Genomic DNA, 20,221 nt, shown 5'->3' with positions numbered 1-20,221 from the left:
GTAGCGCCGGCTCTCCACGTCCCGCTTCAGCGTCCCGTTGTACAGCTGCAAACAGCAAACACAGCGGGTCAGGGCTGAGCTGCAGCTCGGCCCCGCCAGGCCTGCCCTGGCTGGCTGTTACGGCCTTCCTGGGCCTCTCAGGCATTTTCGTGCCCAAAATTTATGGGAGGCTATCCAACCTGCAGCCCATACAAAGGAGCCAAACCCCACCTGGATATCAGGGATACTGAGGGATCAGGATGTGGGATCCAGGAGCTTTAAAGTAGAACTGAAAGCTCAAACATGAGCTGGGCAATAGAGAAAGTGCTTTATTCCCAACACACGTGGTCTAACCCACCCTGTAACTACAGGAGCTCACTGCACATCTCTCACCATCATGGAGCTTGATGCCCCATTCTGACCTTCCAGCAGTGCCTGCATTTATTTTTAATTTCCTTATGCTCTTTTCTTCCCCTCCCATCTATTAGTTTCTTAGAAAGGGAGTAAAGGGAGTGAAAAATGAGTAAGAAGGGATTCTGGAATCAAACTGTGCCAAGAAACAAGTGGAGACAATGAATATCTGCTTATGAGTTACAAGGTGTGTAGTATCTGCTCAGATAATGGGATGCTCTGGGAACAATGGGGAATGTGCAATAAAAACTGAGATGACTAAGACAGGAAGTAAAAAAGAAAAGATAAAAGATGGTAAAATAAACCATCTACAATTAGCAAAACAAAAAGATGGCTTTAGCTGCCCTGCTGTCAGTTCAAAATGCCTTAACCACTCTACCAAAGTCCTCCAGATTTGCATCAAGTTTGCCACGCCAGAATTGAATTCAATCTTCTTCTGCAATGTTAAACCTTTGGGATGTCAGTGCTGGCCTGCAGGGTTATGTCCAAATGAGAGACAACTCACTCAGGTGTGTACTCCAGAAAGGAAAATAAATTACACTGTTTTAGTGCTGTTTGGCCCGTGGTGCTGAGTTTGTGCTCTGCATCCCCTCAGCAGTCTGGCAAAGAGAGCTCCAAGACATACAGCAAACAGGGATAAAAAGAACTAAGGAATAAAACTGCTTGCCCCATCCCCCTTTGGTTGTCCTGAGAAAGCTCATCCATGGTCTCCTGTTGGATCAAAGTGGGTTTTTCTCATCTAACTCTAAGCGCTGGCACTTTGGGTGCCGCTTTCTGCAAAGGCCACCCAAGGGTCCCTTTGGCTGGGAGACAAAAGTCAACACTGGCTCCTAATCATTTCCTTGGAAGTGTGAAAAGCCTGTGCCTGGTGTAATAGTTCATGTCACTAAAAAAAAATCCGTATTTCCTAACCTAGAAACACTCCATGACAGAGAAATGGGAATCCTCTGCCAGCTCACCCCGAGTCCCTCGGCTCTGCCCTAACTCCATCCCAGCCCCAACACACTCAGCATCATTCCTGCCTCCAACACTCTGCAGAATTGTCATTATGTTAATTAATTAAGCCAAATATTTCCATTAACAAACTGATCTTCAGGAATGCAGGGAATCCTCTCAGCTGTGTCCCGGAGAGCTGCAGAGGTAACGGCTGAACCCCTTCCCAAGGGGCTGCCTGGCAGCACCTGGGTGGGACTAAACCCAGCTCTGCTGATGCCCAGATCACTGTTATTTGAGTAGTTTCCAGACCTTCAGGTGTGCATCTAGACAGGTGAATGGCTGCAAGGGGACAAAAGGGGAGCAAATTCTCTCTGTGTCTTCTCCAGAGGACACAGAACAAACCTGAGTGGGGCAGGGGCAGGTTTGGAGTCTCCTGCAGAGCTCCTGGGGTTTGGAAGGACAGGTTGCAGGTGAAAAGAAGAGCCAGGGTGAGGCACATCAGAGTGGAATGTGATGAGTCTCAGGGGCTCTCTGGCAGTGGGACAAGCCTTGTGCTGCCCAGCATAAAATCCAGGATGGCCACATACACAGGCTCTCTCCATCCCAGGTTTGCTTGGGATGCAGTGCACACTCAGCAGCAGCAAAGTGACCTTCCATGAAGTCATGATCTACCGTATATGTCCTTCTGAGGTGATATCATCCTCACTTCAATTCATTTTCCTGGGATCAGAAACCCTGGGGACAGTGAGGGACGGACAGGGCTGCAGTGGGAAGGTGCAGGGTGGACTTTGTGCTCAGTGGAGCTGCTGGCAGAGGCTGCAGGACAGAAAGCAGCTTGTTAGATGTGAGCCCTGCTGGTTTTCTTTATGAGTCAGTTTAAGCTGGGATTATTCTGTAGGGCTGTCAGAAGCTTGGCAGAGCTGTGGAGCCCCTGGGCATCTGCTGAAACTGACTCAGGGAAGCCTGGAAGAGGAACTTGTTTATCTAAAGCTGGGGTTTGCTCTGCAGTGCTCTCACCGAGGGGAGGGGGAGAGTGTCTCTGTTTACTGAAACAGAATCATCGGTTCTAGATTTCCTGCTGGGTTTTAGAGTGGCTGTAGCACTGTCCTCCTCCTTGGCAGCCCCGAGATGGGTGAAGCTGTTTGCAAAGACACCCTTCTGCAACACAGGAGCCCTGGGCTGCAAGTCCGAGCAGGTCCCGGCAGGGCGGGGGAGCCTTTTGCAAACTCATGGGAAAATCGTTCCCGTGTGATGTGAAGCTCATTACCAAAGGCAGTCCACGACTTTTATTGCTGATTCTACCAGATGCTTGGCTGAGCCCATTTTAATCTCTTTCAAGTGGCACGGACCTAATTGGTATCTCAGAATTCCTTTTTGCAGCAGGAGCCTGATCCAAAGGCTCCAGATCAATGAGGATCCTCCTGCCAGCTCCGGCAGATCTCAGACCTTGCCAAAGACTCTATGAATCCCTGCATGGCCAGGGCTGACCTGATCCCTTCCTGTTCCTGGCAAAGTGCCCTGTCTATGCCACAGAGCAGCTCCCCCACACTAAAACCTAAATCCCTGTGTTGGATGCTGACCCAGCTAAGTCAGGGACCTCCACTTCTAGCACTGGAGCAAATGTGGCCAAGAGAATGGGACTCCCTGCAGCCATCAGTGAGATAGCATGCCCAGCAAGGAAGAAGGGAAGCACCCTCTGTCTGGAGAGATGCCATCTCTGAGGGTGAAGGTGATGCTGTCACACAGTCTATGGTTTAAAGTGCCACCTGACAACATCTCCCAACTTCTGCTGATGCCACTCCATGTGCAGGGAGAGCAGAAGTGCAGAAGAGCAGCCGTGAAAGGAAAGAATCAATCTCTGGCCCTCAGACCTCATCAGTGCCCAGATTTCTGAATGCCCCGAATTGCCTCTGCCCACTGCCCGTGGGTGTGTGCATGGTGTGCCATCCACACCTCTGCCCTTTAGGAGTGTGGGCAAATGCTGGGAAAGACCAGGAAGTGCCTCAAAGTGCGGTGGAGACAGAAGGCAGTGATTCTCTCTGCACTGCAGGATCTGGGAAGCATTTTGAAGGGCTCAGACTGTCACTGAGGCTTCTCCCCACAAGAGCTGAGAAGCCAGGGCAGCTTGGAAGGTGTTTCTTTCCAGCACACAGCTCCTTGGCAATGTGCACTGGCAGCCCAGAAACCCATCTGTGTCCTGGGCTCATCCCCCAGCGTGGGCTGCAGGGAGGGAGGGGATTCTCCCATCTCCTCTGCTCTTGTGACACCCCACCTGGAATACTCTGCACAGTTCTGGTGCTCCAAACATAAGGAGGACATGGAACTGTTGGAGCAAATCCAGAGGAAGCCACCAAGCTGATAAGGGGGCTGGAGCACCTCCCCAGTGGAGGCAGGCTGGGAGAGCTGGGAATGTTCATCCTGGAGAGGAGAAGATTGTGTGGAGACCTCAGAGCCCCTTCCAGGAGCTTAAGGGGCTACAGAGAAGATAGAGAGGGACCCTTCATCAGGAACTGGAGTGCCAGGACAAGGGGAATGGCTTCCCACTGCCAGAGGGCAGGGATAGATGGGATACTGGGGAGAAGTTCCTTCCTGGGAGGGGGGGGAGGCCCTGGCTCAGGGTGCCCAGAGAAGCTGTGGCTGCCCCATCCCTGGAAGTGTCCACAGACAGGAACACCCTGGGCTAGTGGAAGATGTCCCTGCCCATGGCAGGGGGTGGAATGAGATCTGTAGGGTCCCTTCCAACCCAAACCCTTCTGCAATCCTATGATTCTGATTCCAGCCATCCCATCAGGCCCTGGCAGTCCCCTGTGGCTTTAGGATGCAGGAAGATGCTCAGGTGCAGCCAGGCTACCTCACATACTGATTTTAGCCTGAACTTCTCCTCCCCACTGTGCAATGAGTCTGTGTGAGGCCAGGCTCCGGGAGCTGTTCATTCATACTCAGACAGGGAAGGCAGGGAGGGAGGAAAGGCACTGGAGATGGGCACTGGTGGCACTGGTGCTCCTGTCAGAGATAAGCACTGGTGGCACTGGTGCTGCTGTCAGGCCCAGGGAGGAAGTGTTTCCCTCCCTGGCTGTACAGACCTCCCTTTAAATTAATGAGCATTTGTGGATCTCCAGTTCTCAGCCTGCAATATGTTCTAGGAACAACAAGAGGAATATCCAACACACAAGACAGGTAAACAGACACCTTTAACCTCTTATTTCAGCTGCAATAAAACTGGTTCTAGAGAGAAAGTCAAAATGGCATTTTCCCAGCCATCAGCCATGAGTCCTTTTCTGGTTTTTTCTTCCATAAACCCTTTTGCTTGGCAGGAAAAGTCTCTGTCCTGCCCCTGCTTTCCAGAGAAGCAGAAGCATGGAGCAAGGTGCACCAGCCCGGGAATGGTGCCTGGATCCAGCTCTGCCTTCCCACGTCAGAGCCCTCCCAGAGAACTGGGTGGTTCTGATTCTGCATCTGAGGACGCCATCAGTTCATTACCTGCTGGATTTTTTTCCCTTGCAATTTGTTTGTTTCTAGAGCAGCAGACAGAGAAGTGAGGGCTCCGTATAAACACGTCAGGAGCAGGTTTCTCCCAGGCTGGAGGGCAAAGCACAGGAGATGCAACCTGAGCAGGTCCCACCCTGAGTGCTGGGTGGGGAGAACACCTCAAGCTCCTTGCGAAACCCTCCGACTGCTGCTCCCTCCATGGCAGGGAGAAAAATTGCAAAACCAGCAAATACGTTGTTTATCTATTTCTGAAATGCTCCTTCCCACCTCTCCCAGGAGCTGCCTTTCCCTATGATTTTTCATCTGTTTTTTTTTCATTCTGCTGAGATTTAGGTCTTGCTGGTTCAGTTTGTTCTGGCCAAGGAAGGCAATGTCCAACTTGCTGTTCCAAAGCCTAAAGCCTCGTGCAAACCTCCCAGGGACACCAGGCTCTGACCAAGCAATGATGTGCAGTGACTCTAAACCTTTGTTTTCTTTGGCACGATTATCCAAACCACTCTCTTTTGGGGTTCTTTTAAGCTTGGATAGGTCGTCACAACAAATGACAAATTTTGACCTGAAATCCTTATGAACAAAGCTCCCATTGACAACGAGAGGTTTTGTCCAAAGAGGCAAAGACAGGCAGGGACAGCAGCGATCACCTCTTGTTCAGGTAACGCTCTTGGGAGAGAAAGCTCTGACACCGCCTCCCACAGAGGACTTTTGGTTAAAAATTTTCCTACAGTCTCTGGTGCAGAGGGATCACCGGTGTGTGTTTCTCATTAGTGCCATAACAGATGTAATTACTGCAGCTAACTGCTTCAATCCAGCACCACCAGCCCAGCCAAATATTCCTTGGTCTGGGAGCACAGCTGCTCCCAGGGGCATTGTTAAAGTAACACCTGGGCCCCCCCAGAAGAGAGACATTGAGAGGCTGGAGCATGTCCAGGGAAGGGAATGGAGCTGGGGAAGGGGCTGGAGCAGCAGGAGCAGCTGAGGGCGCTGGGGGAGCTCAGCCTGGACAAAAGGAGGCTCAGGGGGGACCTTGTGGCTCTGCACAAGTCCCTGACAGGAGGATGGAGCTAGGTGGGGGTCGGGCTCTGCTCCCAGGAACAGGGACAGGACAAGAGGAAGTGGCTTCAAGCTGTGCCAGGGGAGGGTCAGGTTGGACATCAGGAGGAATTTCTTCACGCAAAAGGTTGTTAAACATTGGAATGGTCTGCCCAGGGCAGTGGTGGAGTCACTGTCCCTGGACGTGTGCAAGAAATGACTGGACCTGGCACTCCGTGGTGATGGGTCAAAGGCTGGACTCGATGATCTCAGAGGCCTTTTCCAACCTCAATGATCCCATGATTCTGTGGAAGCCCCAGCTCAGCTCTGTGGGGATGAGGATCTGCTGGAGACAGGACACATCTGAGATTCCCTCCCCAGCACATCCAGGGTTTGTTTGCTCTCGCTGGGGGCAGTGCTGGGGGGACACGCTGTGGACAGACCCATGTCATGTGGGGGATTTCCTTCTTGTGGAAGCAGCAGCACGGAGAGCCAGGTGGGTTCTGCACCTTGTCCTGGTCCTGCCTCATCTTGGTCATGCTGTGGGACCTGGGAATGCCCCAACCCCCAGGCAGCGATGGACCTGCCAACCCATGACCCAGGCAAGGGCAGGGTGGGAATTGAACCTCAGAGGTCTTTGCTGGTGGCACCCCACGTGCTGCCCTCTGTGTGTGGGATTTGGTTGTGCCTCTCCAAAGCTGTGCCCGCAGTTGGGGTGAGCACCACAGTCCCTGCAGCCCATGGACCACCTGACTGTGGCTGTGGCTTTGCGACGCTGCTGGAGAGACCCCATTTTGGGGATGGAACTGAGCTGTCAGAGACAAGGGTGCAGCTCATGCTGAGGCTTCTGCCATGACTGCACTGCTCTAGGTGCCCAGTCCAGCTTCCTTAACCCTTCCCCAGGTTTGTCTGTGTAAATCGTGGTCACCACGGACCCTCCTGTGGGACCTGAGCTGTTGCTCATACCAGGACACAGTTCCTGAGGCTGGAGGGCTTTGGGAACTGCTGGCCACTCATAGCTCACAGTGGCAGTAGGGTAACAAGTGTCTCTAAGGCTCCACAGCACCTGGGCTGAGGTATCACCCTGACACAGAGGGCTTTGCAGTCACAGATCCTCCTGTTACTGCATCCCAGTGTGGTATCTGAGCAAAGGAATTCCCGAAGGCTGAACATCCTGGAGGGCTGAGCCAGCCCGTGACACACGAGCCAAGGAAATGCTGCAGCCAAGAGCAAACCCACTGCCCTCCAAGTGCCTCCAAGTTTCTGGGGTGGTCCCGCTGGCTCAGTGTTCCTTGCACTGGCAGTGAGAAGGTGCTCACTGGGGACAGCGAGGGTGCAAACGAGGCACCCCACAAGGGGAATTCATAGAAAATAATCTGTAGTAATGGGTGAATCAAAGGGTTTAATCCAAAGTGTTAGAAACAAAGAATCATGGAATCATTAAATTAGAAAAGCCCTCTAAGATCAAAGAGTCCAACCATTAACCCAACACTGCCACATTCACCCAAAACCATATCCTCAAGAGCCACATCCACAAGTTTTTGAACACTTCCAGGGATGGGGACTCCACCACTGCCCTGGGCAGGCAGCCTGTTCCAAACTGACTGATCCAGAAAGAGCTCTTCCTTCAGATCCATCATTTCTCTTGCTCTAATATTTGAACATCAGTCTCACAAAGTTGGAAAGAAAACACAGAAATGAGAAGTTTGAAATTTCCAGGAAGACACAGAACAGGACAAAAGGAGGAAGTCAGGGACAGCAGCTTTTAGGAGCTGTGGGTGGAACAGGACACCTTTAGGGTCACCATCTGAGGCAGTGCCTTAGATTAAGGTGCTTCAAGAGCAGTGTCTCAGGTGCAGGTGCTGTGGAGCAACACCCTGGACATGGATTCCCTGCTGCACCTTTTTAACTCCAGGGGGACTGGGAGTCAGCCATGCCCCTCAATATTACACTGGGTCACTTCCCTGAAGTATCTGAGTTTGCCTGTGCACCTCAAAGGACTTTGCCACTTTCCAGACACATTCACAGCATGAGCTCCAGCTGGAAATAAGTTCAGCAACTTTGCCTTCAAAAGCAGATTTGCTTTATCTTTGGTTTCTTGTCTTACAACCCAGGAATTACAAACAGGAAACATTTTTTAGGAAGCCTGGAATCTGCACAGACTTCAAACAGGTCTGTAGACAAAAGCTGAAGTTATCCCAAGCTGGAGGCTGGTGGTGGATGTGTGGAACCTTTAACACTGTCTGGAAGAGGCAGAACGGAGGAGGCTGCTCAGTGTGGTTGGGGTGTCTGCTGTCTGTTGAGCTTGTTAAGCACATTTAGGCTTGAGGTTATGTGTTCCGAAGTGCCAGTGGCACCTGGGCCTGCTCGCCCCTGAGTGCAGTCATCTCCCTGTGCACTCATCTCCCTGCTCCATCCAGCTCCAGTGGCAGGAGATAGGGATCCAGGGGGGCTGATTCATCCTGACCTGACAGATGTCCCAGATAGAGGAGATGAATCACCTCCCCTACCTCTGTCTTTGCTGGCCAGGGGAGGAGTCAACAACTTGTCAGGACTAAATGGCTGATTCTCAGATAGACTCAGTTAGGTAACACAAATTTTACTGTGAATCCTTCACATGTCCCAGTCCTTTTTGCTAAAGTAACCCATGATCCTGAAGACCTTTACAAAAAATATTTAGAATTAAAGGCTTGCATGACACTTAAATTTGGAGGAAGACCTTCCCTCCTCAGTAAGTGCAGAGGAGTCTCTCAGAGAACAGACAGAGCTGCCTAAATCCCCACTGAGCCAGAAGGGTCTGAACTGTTGTGTCCACAGGACTCTGGTGTCTAATGGAGGTCCTGACCTTCATCACCTTCATCACCACCTTCCAGCTGTTCCCCAGAACACCGACGCTGCTGACTGGAACCCCCAGCAGCCAGTGGCATTCCCACCTAGCCAGCATTTGTCCAGCTGCCACAATGGTTTGGAACAAGATCAGGAATTAACAAGAGGAAGCAATAACTCTCACACCAGCAACAGGAGCTGCAGTAGCACCTTGCCAGCATGAGCAGAGCTGGGCCTTGGCTTCCTCCCTCTTTAACAAAAAAACCCATCTACAAACCCTTGGAATGGCTGAAACAGAGCAATTTTGCTTGGACAAAGCACAACAAACTCCATTCAGGAATCACAGTAGGCAAACAGCAATATATCATCAAAACAAAACATCCCAATTGTTTGACTTGTGAAGCTCAGATGCTCTGCCTCTGCTTCAGGAGCTGCCTCAGTTGTACTTTTCTGGTGGCCACGAAAACCCTGCCTTGTTACCATGGCTGGACGCTCTGCAGGGCTCCACCACTGTCTTAGGGACGGAGACAGGATACCTGGATGGATGGAGCTGTGCTCTGACCCGTCACAGAACCCCAGAATGGTCTGGGTTGGAAGGGACCTCAAAGCCCATCCAGTCCCACCCCCTGCCATGGGCAGGGACACCTTCCACTGTCCCAGGCTGCTCCAAGCCCCGTCCAACCTGGCCTCGGACACTGCCAGGGATGGGGCAGCCACAGCTTCTCTGGGCACCCTGTGCCAGGGCCTCCCCACCCTCACAGGGAAGAATATCCCATCTATCCCTGCCCTCTGGCAGTGGGAAGCCGTTCCCCCTTCTCCTGTCACTCCACCCCTTGAAAATAATCTCTCTTCATCTTTCCTGTACCTCCTTCAGGTACTGCAAGGCCACAGTACAGTCACCCCAAAGCTTCTCTTCTCCAGGCTGAACAGTCCCAACTCTCCCAGTCTTTCCTCACAGCAGAACTCTCCATCCCCCTGATCAACTTGGTGCCTCCTCTGGACTCGCTTTTCCCTTCTGGTGACAGAAGCCCCCTTGGCTGGGGTTTAACCAGCACAGCAAAGGACACTGAAATGGGCCAACAGACAGGCTGGAAATAAACATCTCAAAGACACTCCAGTGCTCCCAGTTTTCCTACTGAACACCCAGCGATGCAAACCCAGCAAGTGACACCACTGCCTTGAAGCCATCATGCTACAACAAAGCCATTAGGAAAGACCCAGATAAATCCTTCTGAAGCTGAGGAATGCTGGTGCTCTGAACAGGCAGAGGATCTGGCCACCATCAGGAAAAGCTGCAGCCCTGTCTGTGTGCTTGGAGCCACCAAAACCTTTCCTGGTTCAAGCCTTTGATGGCTGACACGGAGCTGCTTTGCAGTCCCAGAGTTGTTGAAAGGAGCCCTTTGCTTTTCTCATATTCAAATCCCAGATCTGTGAATTGCTCCTTTCTACTTTAGAGCTGATGAAAAGCAGGGAAGAGCAGAACACAGGTCTGAAGTGGAGGGGCAACATGAGCACAAGTTGTCCCAGTGGACTGTGGAGTGGTTTGGAGCGATTCCCTGTGTCCCAGGGGTCTGTCACCAAGGACCAGGAGCTCTGTGGGATGTCCAGACTCACACTGCACAAAGACAAGTACCATCTCACCTGTGCTTTTTCTGGAAATGTGCAATAATTTCTCTGGAAATCACTGTGGAAGAACTGGACCCTCTTTTTTGTGAGCATGGATTATATCTGGGAAGGGTCTGCAGTAGCATTGAGATTGGGAACAGCAGCACAGTTCTGATGCAAATCCCCTGATCCACATTCCCCAGCCACATTTGTGTCACTCACAGCCATGTTTTGGTGCACAGGAACAAAGATGGGAACTCCTCCAGGTGAGCACTGATGTGCTCCAGGCTTGAACTGAGCTCTGATAGTCTGAACCCAACTCTGATCCGTTGGGCAGCTTCCAAACTCTTGTGCCATTGGATATCAACCCACAAATCCAAACTAAATCTTGTCCACTCTAAAATCCCCACATGAAACAGCTGTGGGGCCCTCGATCCTCCTCCTCCACTGCACTGAATCCCTTGCTAAGAGAGCCAAGATCTCTCTTGGGCGAGTTTTTGAAGTACTGTGACCTCCCTGTGTGACTGTGAGAGGTTCTTCCTGTCCAGGTCACCTCAGACCATGCACAATTCCCAGATAAAGGAGTGTCTTACCGGGTATCCCCAGTTGCTGTTCCCTGTCTGGGTTTTGGTGTAGTAGCTGCCCCGGGATGTCCCGTAGCCGTAACCATCGGCTAAACCATCATACATGGAACCTGCAAATGGAAAAGGCATGGTCAGCATGAGAAAGCATTCCCAGGAGAAAGCATTTGCAGAAGAAAGCATTCCCAGGAGAAAGCATTCCCAGCAGGCCCCTTTCAGAGCACAGAGCTCTTTTTTAACAGCAAGTTTAGTTATGGAAAAGTGTCAGAGTTCTAAATCTCAACAGGAACACAGGGAACACAGGCAGCAAGGGGAGCCCTTGTCACTGCTGGGAACTCCAGCCCTCAGACCACAGAGCCCCCAAACCACCCAAAGGTTTGCAGCACAAAAGACCAAGTGCCATAAAACCCAAAGCAGAGGAGCAGAAAGGGCCAGAGATGGGGCCAGTGTCTGAGGTCATGGAATCACAGAAGCCCAGAATGGTTTGGGTTGGAATGGACCTTAAAGCTCATCCTGTTCACACCTTCCACTAGCCCAGGTTGCTCCAAGCCCCGTCCAACCTGGCCTTGGACACTTCCAGGGATCCAGGGGCAGCCACAGCTGCTCTGGGCACCCTGTGCCAGGGCCTCCCCACCCTCACAGGGAAGAATTCCTTCCCAATATCCCATTTACCCCTGCTCTCTGGCAGTGGGAAGCCATTCCCTGTGTCCTGTCCCTCCAGGCACTTGTAAATAATCTCTCCCCATGTTTCCTGTCAGTTCCTTCAGGTACTGGAAGGCCACAATTAGGTCACCCTGAGCTTCTCTTCTCCAGTCTGAGCAATCCCAGTTCTCTCAGCCTTTCCTCACAGGTGAGGGGTTCCTTTCCTCTGATTAACTTGGTGGCCTCCTCACTGTTGTACCAAAGAACCTGAGGGTATTTTGTGCTGCATGTCCCAGAATGTCTGGCCATGGAAGACTTGCAGTAAATAGAATTTCCCTCTCTGAAGGCAGAACCCACCCCAGCCCTTTCACCAGTCCACTCCATGACTGAATCCCATCAATCCCATCAGCACGAGCAGCCTGAGCAAGGCTTGCTAAACTCAATCAACAGTCACTGACAACCACCACGGACAAAGGACGATCCAGTCTATTTAACACCTGGGGATCTAAACCAGTCAAACTCCACAAAACCTCATCGCACTCTTTGAATTCTGATCTTGTCTCTAAAAGATCACTTCGTGTGTCTATACTTTCTTTTCCTGAAAATGTATTGATCTCCATCATTATTTTGGGGATGCTGGAGGAATAAGTGAGACTGGCTCTCAGGTATGTTTTTTAAAGATGCAAATATCTTGGATCAGGAGGAACCCATCAGCCATTTTTCCTATTTCTCAGTGCTTTAACCACAGTTTGGATTTACCTATCCCAGCCCTTCCAAGAGCTCTCCCCGCAGTCTCTGGCACTGCAACATTTGGATCCCTCCTAAAAGTATTTTACTCAATGCCACGTTCATCACTACAAGACAAATGGAGTGAATCATTCTCTTTCCACAGTGGAATTCCCTTAACCCCCTTTGGATGGTCCAAAGGAGTTGAGGGTGATTCCAGTTTCATTTTCAGAAGTGCTCAATAATTGTGGCATCCCAGGTCCCGTTATGAGGAAGTGCAAACCCTACACCCCAATTAACTTCCAGGGGATGCTCTGAATGTCTAACAAAGTACAAAATCAGGACTTACCTGTCCTAACTTATGCACCTAAACTGGTGGGTAATGTCAGAAATATCCTAATCTCTGTGATTGTTTGATAAGACTCATCTCTGAGATAAACTGGATAAGCTCGACCACAAAGGCCCCGGAGCCACTCAGGTCTCCTCCAGCCACTGATCCTTGGAATAAACCTAATTTATTGCCCTGCCTGAGGCACCCAGAACCTGTTATGGTGATTTGGTTTGTGGCTAAAAATTCTTGCATTTTCTCAGGAAGATGATTCCCGTGGATGTGGTGTAAATAATGAGATTTGCTTTCTATTGTCAGCGGGAGAGGAGTGGGACTGCACCTGGAGATCATCTCTGGATGGAGAAGAGGCAACAGCCAGGCCAGCTCCCAGCCCTGCACCTGTGCAGGAAACCACAGGAGCTCCTTCTCCGTAGTCTGGAGACTCGGGGGGCACTGCTCCTCATCCTGATCTCCCCAGCCCCGAGTGCCTCATGCACATAAAGTTGCACAGAACTTGCTGATAAGGCAAGGAAGTGGCCATGGAAATGCAACAGGAGATTCAGCCATGTCCTTCACCCTGTGCTCCCTCTCCACCCTGGTGCCTCCCTTCAGCTCCACATCAGTGCTGGGCCTCAGCAGCAGCAAGGCAGTGCTGGAAGTGGCGAGTTTGGGCCAGGTGATTCCCCAGGACACAGAGTTATCTGATAACCATATATCTGAGCACGAAGGTAAAGCCATTCCATGGTAATTTCCTGGGAATTCCTTCTTCGAATCAGCCTCTTGTTCTCTGTAAACATCCTGTAACTGCAGGTGGGAGCACCTGGAGCATTTTCCTGGGTGAGCAGCTGTAAAAAGGGGTTCTGTGGCTGACTCACAGGTCCCTCTCACCAGTCCTGCCCGGGGACCACACTTTTCCTTTCAGGATCTGTTCCTGCCATGCACTCCACACTTTGGGGTTAGAGCAAAGAGACACCCAAAATACGCCAGTTTAGGCACATCTGTAATTTTCTTCGATAAATTCACCGCTAAGTGGCCAAATTCAGGGGATTAGGCAGTTGGTTCAAGTTTATGTTCTCCAGCTGTGGAAGGGTTGCCTTCACCTCCCAGAACTTGTACACAAGAGCTTATAAACACATAATTACACAGAACCTCAAATGTTCAAGGCATTTTGAAGTCGCCCTGCTGGTTGGAGAAGATGCTTCTCCTGCCACCACACAACTGGGATTTATTGCTTGGAGAGCTCAGTCTTGAGGCCAGGAAGAACCTGGGGACTTTCTGGTGGAGGTGGCTGAAGAAAACCTGATCTTTATTTGTACAGGTTTGGACACTTCTCTGCCTGGTTCATCTTGACAGCCAGCTGGGAGCTGTATCCCCAGCCCTCAGGGACAGAAAGGAGATCCTTCTTTTCAAACACCTCAAGAGTAAAGACCACACAACCTGGTCACAGGTCCTTGGAATTCGGGATAAACCCAGAAAATCTCAAAAAACCATTTGGGCCAGGGTGGAAATGCTCTTAGTGGGAGACGCCGCTCTCGTGCTTTTTTCTGGCTATGTCCCCATGGCTGTGTCCCAGTTGCTGTCACCCAAGCAGCTGTTTAGGTCCCCGAAGGGCCCACGTGCACTTGGGCAAGCACAGAGCCAATTCAAACCACTGCACTCAGAGCAGATAACACAGAACCATGGAATCACAGAGTCACTGAGGTTGGAAAAGCCCTCTGAGATCAAAGAGTCCAACCATTCCCCCAGCACTGCCATGTTCACCACTAACCCATGCCCGAGGTGCCACATCCACACATCTTTTGAACACTCCCAGGGATGGTGACTCCACCACTGCCCTGGGTGGCTGTGCCAGGGCCTGACCACCCTTTCCATGAAGTAATTTTCCCCAATATCCAACCTGAACCTCCCCTGGCCCAGCCTGAGGCCGCTCCCTCTCCTCCTGTCCCTGTTCCCTGGCAGCAGAGCCCGACCCCCCCTGGCTGCCCCCTCCTGTCAGGGACTTGTGCAGAGCCACAAGGTCCCCCCTGAGCCTCCTTTGCTCCAGGCTGAGCCTCCCCAGCTCCCTCAGCTTTTTCTCATGACAGAGGACCTTCAACAGCTGGGAAAGAGCCAGAAAAATGTGGTAGAACCCCACAGAGGAGGTGCAGCCTCTCAGTGACCCTGTGGGCAGAGAACACCCCTGAAGGCTGCTCAGATTCCCCCCTCCCCAAATTATCATTCCCCCATGGCATCTCCTTTAAAACTTAGACACTTTAAAATCTCTTTTCTCTTCAGTGGGACAAATCATGAGGGTAAAATCCAATTACAGCAGATAAGAAGTGCCAGACCTTGCAGTGCATCTCTGTGAGCCCCCTACGCTGCTCCCACTGCCCTCATCCCCTTCTCCATCCCTGTTATCCATCATTGCAGAGCAAACTGAGGCTGCCACCGAACCCAGTGTAGCTGTTCTTGATGAGTTATTTCCTTTCCTCAAAGGCAATTCTCCTCTCTTGGAGCTGGCACTGATGGCAGGAGGAGAGCTGGCTTCAAAGCGCCATTTTCCCAAAGCCAGCCAGACACACAGAGCCAACGTGGAGATTGTGGAAAAGGATGCCTGTTAATAAATATTAATCTGTGGCAGGGAAAGGCAAGACAAGAACCAGGCACCTGCAGTGCAGGCTTGGCAAGTTAAATCATAAACTATGCACGGCTTTAAACAATAAGGATGATTAAACATAGGAAAAACACAGGGAGAGCAGAGGCCTGTGGGAGGCACAAAGCAAAGCCTGGGTGCCTTCTAGGAGAGACGTATCAGTGAAATCCCAGACACTGAGATTCCTGCAGGAATGACAAAACTCCAGTTCTGCCTTCCAGCCTATGAGCTAATGGGCTTGGGGATTTTTTTGTATCCCAATAATCTGAGGTTTGTGGAAGAGTGGAACCTTTCACTGAATTATCTCATGCTGGGGGAAGTTACAGAAGTCTTCAAAAGATTTTTCATCCCCCAAATCTCCTCTTCCTTTCACATCAGAGTCCTGATCCCCACCAAAGCCAGGTGGGATCCCACCAGAGCTTGGTGCAATTTCTCTCCTCTTAGCCACAGCCAGCACAGAAGCTTCTCAATCCCAGCTCAGCCATAGGACAGTTGGATCTGACACTCCTTGGATGTGTCTCCTCAGTGACAAATCACTGGCAGAACTTTCCTTTAGCCAGAGGACTTTGCAGAGCAGAGCTGTTGGCTATGAGGAGCTGGTTCAGCCTGGCCTGGCCTTTTCCTCTGCCATGCCACTGAAATTAATTTTCCCTGGAAATTTGCATTACTCACAAATTCAGGGGGAGGCATCTAGTTTGGTATTGCCGTGGGGAAAAGGACAGATAAGCCCAGCAGCAGAGCCCACAGACCCAACCCCCAAGGAGGACAGACCCCACAGACCCCACAGATGCCAGACTCCAGTCACCCTTGGCAGCAGCTGAAGCTGCTGTGCTGAGCCAAGGCTGCACTGGGTGCAGGAGTATTGTGCTGGCAGCAGGTTTCTGCTCACTGTCCCAGCCCAGTGCACACCAGTTTGGGCCCAGATTGGCCACCTTGCCCTGGGGGACACCAGATCTCCAAAGTGGCCACAACACCTTGACCTGCTGGACTCCAAATCATCAGTCATTTATGGCTCCATCAATCCCTGGGACACTGAGGGAGTGTGTGCCAAGCCCCTAAAGGAACTCCAGTGATGGGATACAACACCCCCACCCTGCTGTGTGCATGAGGGCTCCGTGTCCATGTTCCCCATCCTACACACACTAGGACATGGTTTCTGCAGCTGGGGGAAGCTCTGGGCCCTGCTCCAGCTCCAGCTCAAACCACAGCTCCAAACACAGCAATAAACCTGGACCCGGCCCAACCCCTGCCCAGCCCCACTGTGGGACTGTCTGGGAGCAGAGGGAACGAAGCACTCAGGCACTTGTCAGGGGGCTTTGGGAATTCCCCAGCTTGTGCTGCCTCTGAGGAGCATCCTGAGAAATCCCAGGGAATGCAGGGAGCTCAAGCTGGAGGAGGGTTTGGACAAGCAGAATCCACACAGCCTCTCTGTAGGAAGAACTAATTTTTCTCATCGGGGCTGCCCAGCTGATCTTTGGGCAAGAGCAGTAAAACCCAACACCTGAAAGCTGAGCCTGACTCTCTCCAACACCAAGCAGGAGACAACCCTGGGAACAAACAGCAACTTCTCACCCTCCTGGGATTCCATCCAGGAATGCACTGGGATGAATCAGCCCAGGCCAATCACCCCCCAGTGGGAACTGGGGGAGGGGGGCCCTGGGCCCTGTGCTTGGAGGCAACTCCTGGGAGTGGGATGTGACTCAGCTTCCCTGGGACACAGAAACCAGAGCTGCACATCTCCACGCAATTCCCATTCCCAGACATTCCCCAAAGTGTCTGGAGGAGGGGTTTAGCTTGCTGAGCAGAAACAGGCAGTTTGGGAATGTGCCTTTTTTTTTTTCCCTTTTCCCTTTCCCCAGGTTTCGCCTGGGCTCCTCTCCAAGCAGGATAATCCCCCTCTGCCTCCCTTCCTTCCTGCGTATGGATCCCTCTGCCCGCTTCCCTCTCCGTCCAGAGCCCCTCAGCTCATCCTGCTGTGTATTTTATTTTGTTAGGTCTGGTACTGTGACACCTTAAGCAACAAACCCTCCAGAGGTGGGAGGAGATCCCCATCTTCCACTTTGGTGGCAGAGGAAAGCTCTCCCTGCCCCAGTCCCCCCTCACCCGTTGGAGTCTGTGTCCACAAAACCAGAGGAAGCAGGGATTTGTTCCTGGCAGAGCCCCCCTGCCCTTGCTGTGGAGCTGCTCCACTCTCTCTGTTCCAGCAACTGCAATTCCCAGAGCAGGGATGGCTCCCGTGGAGGCACCACCTCCACACTTCCCCCAGCAGCCTACAGCCACCCAGCTCCTCTTGGTAATCCAGCCCCAAACACGTCCCTGGACCATGGCACCTCACCAGCACAGGATTCAGCTTCACAATCCAGCTTGAAGAGCTGCTGGACAAGGCACAGCTCCTGGAGGAGGTATCAGAGCCTGGCCCAGCTCACCCAGCACCCCTCTCCACGCTGCTCACTCCAGACTCTTCTGAATGCTCAGTCCCAGATCCAGCACCCCCATGACCCCCACAGCCTCGGGATTTCCTCTCCCTGGTGGACTCAGCCAGGCCAGAGGTCTGTGGCTGCTGCAGAAACCTCCAAGAGCCAGGACGTTTTGCGCAGAGGTTGTCACAACCCTCTGGGTTTGCAGATTCCAGCTGGGGAAAGTTGGGCTTTACCTCCAGCCCAGATTTCTCCAGACACAAGGATGGCAGAGACAACCATTTGCCAAGCCTTGATCCAAAGAGAAAGGGGTTCCAGCGGGACACCAGGCTGCAGGGCTCAGCTGATTGCTCCTTTCCGTGGCACAGACTCAGTGCACAGAGGTGGAACGGCCGCATGCACCCCAACAGTGGCAAAGTGGAGGGGGCTGTGAAACACCCCCACCAACCAACACCAGGGACACTTCTCCCAACTCATCTCCTTCCTACCACTCCCACCAGGCTCCCAGAGACTCCACACTTCTCAGCCTGCAAATGGGAGATGCGCTGGGATTCCAGAGGCAAGTCCCGAGCCGAGGTCTGTGTCCTGTGTGCGGGCACAGCCTCCTCCTCTGCAGCTGCCCACCGCTCAGGAGGCAGCAAAGCCCCAGCTCCAGCCCATGGCAGGGTGGAGGAGGAGCACTGCCAGCTTTGCCCATGCACGGGAGGGGGTGCTGGGGAATTCCAGCCATGGGGGCACTTGCAGAGGAAGGATCTGCAAAACCAGACAGCTACTCCAGCTTTAGAGCCAGGGAAAAATTGGTTATCGCACCACACTGAAATGTCCAAGTGCCTCAGGGATGTGGAGCAGAGCAGCACTCCCAGCGATCAGCTCCAGCCAGGAAGGAGTTGATGCATCCAGCTCTGTGTCCTGTGCTAAACCCTTCCATCCAGTGCAAGAGATTTTGGCACCGCCTGCCTGAGGTGACCCAGAAGAGAAGCAAAGTGGTCTGTCCCCTCCCCACAAACCCCACCACAGCACCCCAGAGCACCAACCCTGTCCCAGAGGGCCCCTCTCGCCGTGGGACTTTACCTCGGTTGGAGTGGCCCACGCTTGATGACACTGACGACTTTTGCTTCTGCCTCTTGACCGTCATCATCACCTGCTCCTGGACCCGCTGCTTCCCCGTGCCCTTGGTTTTCAGCTTGTGGTCCGAGGGCAGGGCCAGCGTGGAGCTGGCCTGGTCCTGGAAGCACTCGTAGGCCAGCGCGGTTTTCAGCGGGGAGTGGAGCATGGCTGGAGAGCGCGGGCACAGGGGCTGCACGTCACTCACACGGACAACACGAGGCCGCCAAACACCGTCTGTGCTGGGCTTAGTCCCCCAAACCCCTCCTTGCCATACGTCCCCTGGCCCAGGGTGTCTCAGGGCTGCTGCTCGCAGCTCGGCTCCCCGGCGTGTGAGCAGTCACACCCTCTGCCAGACTGGATATACAGCCCTGCCCGCACACACCCACCTGCCCAGCCCCGCGGGGCCCGCGGCACGTGGAGGGGCCAGTGGGGAGTGGGCGAGGTGGGGGCTCGAGGGCTGGGCACGGACGTGGTCCCTGCGCAGGGTCCGGGGTGAGACTCAGTGGGTCTGGGTAGGAAACGGTGCTCCCCGGCTGCCGGGGGGCTGGGGCATCTCCCACACGGCTCCTCTTGGGTTCCAGTCTTTCCCTCAGTCCAAACTGCACCAACCCCGTGTCACAGTGGCAAGAGGTGGCCCTGCCTGTAGGAGCAACACTGCCCACAGCACCCATTCCAGATCCCAGCTCTACCTGCACAGGTTGCAAATCCACCCCTCTGAGCCCAGGAATGCAGGATTCCTGCAGAACACCGGCTCTAGGGGTCAGGGAGGATCCTGATGAAGTGCCCTGGAGAGTCAAGGACCTCTCCCTAAAGGGTGTCCCACTCGTCTGAGGGACGGGCCTATGAAGAAATTGGGGCACAATCGGGGCAATCTTTGCATGCAGCTTGGGGTAGCAGGGAGGAAAAGAGGACATTTAGCAAGAGTAGGAGATAAAATGGCTGTGCAAGAAATGACACGCCAGGCTATGACTGCGAGCAGAGAGCTCTCCCTCTGCCAAGCCACACTGCAGCAACTCGTCTGCAGAGAACTGAGCACCTCGCTGCTGGTGTGACCAGTTTCAGGTCACAGCAAGTGCTGACAAAGCTCCTGCCAAGCCACAAGAGGCTGATACAGGAGAAGAGGAACAGTCCCCATCAGGAGGGTGGCCGAGGGGAAGATGCCCAGGGCAGAGGCTTCCTGAGTGTCCCAGGACCAGGAGCTGGGTGTTTGTGCCAACACTCAGCCAGAGGAGCAGAGCCCTTCGTGCTGCCAGATGGATCAGCTGTGGAAGAAAGGACGTGTGGAGTTTCTCTCCAGTGGGCATCAGCAGTGTCCAGGGTCTGGCTGCCTTCAGGCCTGGTGCTTTATTTCACTCCCATCCATCAGGTTTTGTGTTTCCCTGGTGATTTGTGTCCCCATTTCATGTTTTATAGGAACAAGAGCAGCATCAGAAAGCACAGAGCAGGGTCCTGGGAAAGATAAGCTTTGGCACTGTCCTTTTCCATGCTCCAGGATGCTCCTCCCATGAAACCC

At 52.8% G+C, this 20,221-nt stretch overlaps 1 protein-coding gene across 1 annotated transcript in view; it reads right to left on the bottom strand.

Moving 5' to 3' along the window:
• Positions 1 to 19,049, bottom strand: part of PKP1 (plakophilin 1) — a 49,539-nt gene extending 30,490 nt beyond the window's left edge. The window contains exons 1-3 of the mRNA XM_017735510.1: positions 18,673 to 19,049; positions 10,869 to 10,969; positions 1 to 45 (exon numbers count right to left, since the gene is read on the bottom strand). Coding sequence (XP_017590999.1) covers positions 1 to 45; positions 10,869 to 10,969; positions 18,673 to 18,874 — 348 coding nt within the window. The 5' untranslated portion in view covers positions 18,875 to 19,049. The remainder of the gene's footprint in view (positions 46 to 10,868; positions 10,970 to 18,672) is intronic.
• Between the last annotated feature and the right edge of the window lie 1,172 nt (positions 19,050 to 20,221).

Source organism: Corvus brachyrhynchos, unplaced genomic scaffold, assembly GCF_000691975.1.
Source record: "Corvus brachyrhynchos isolate BGI_N302 unplaced genomic scaffold, ASM69197v1 scaffold555, whole genome shotgun sequence".
Lineage (NCBI taxonomy): Eukaryota > Metazoa > Chordata > Aves > Passeriformes > Corvidae > Corvus > Corvus brachyrhynchos.
This window is presented reverse-complemented; position numbering and strand designations above follow the sequence as displayed.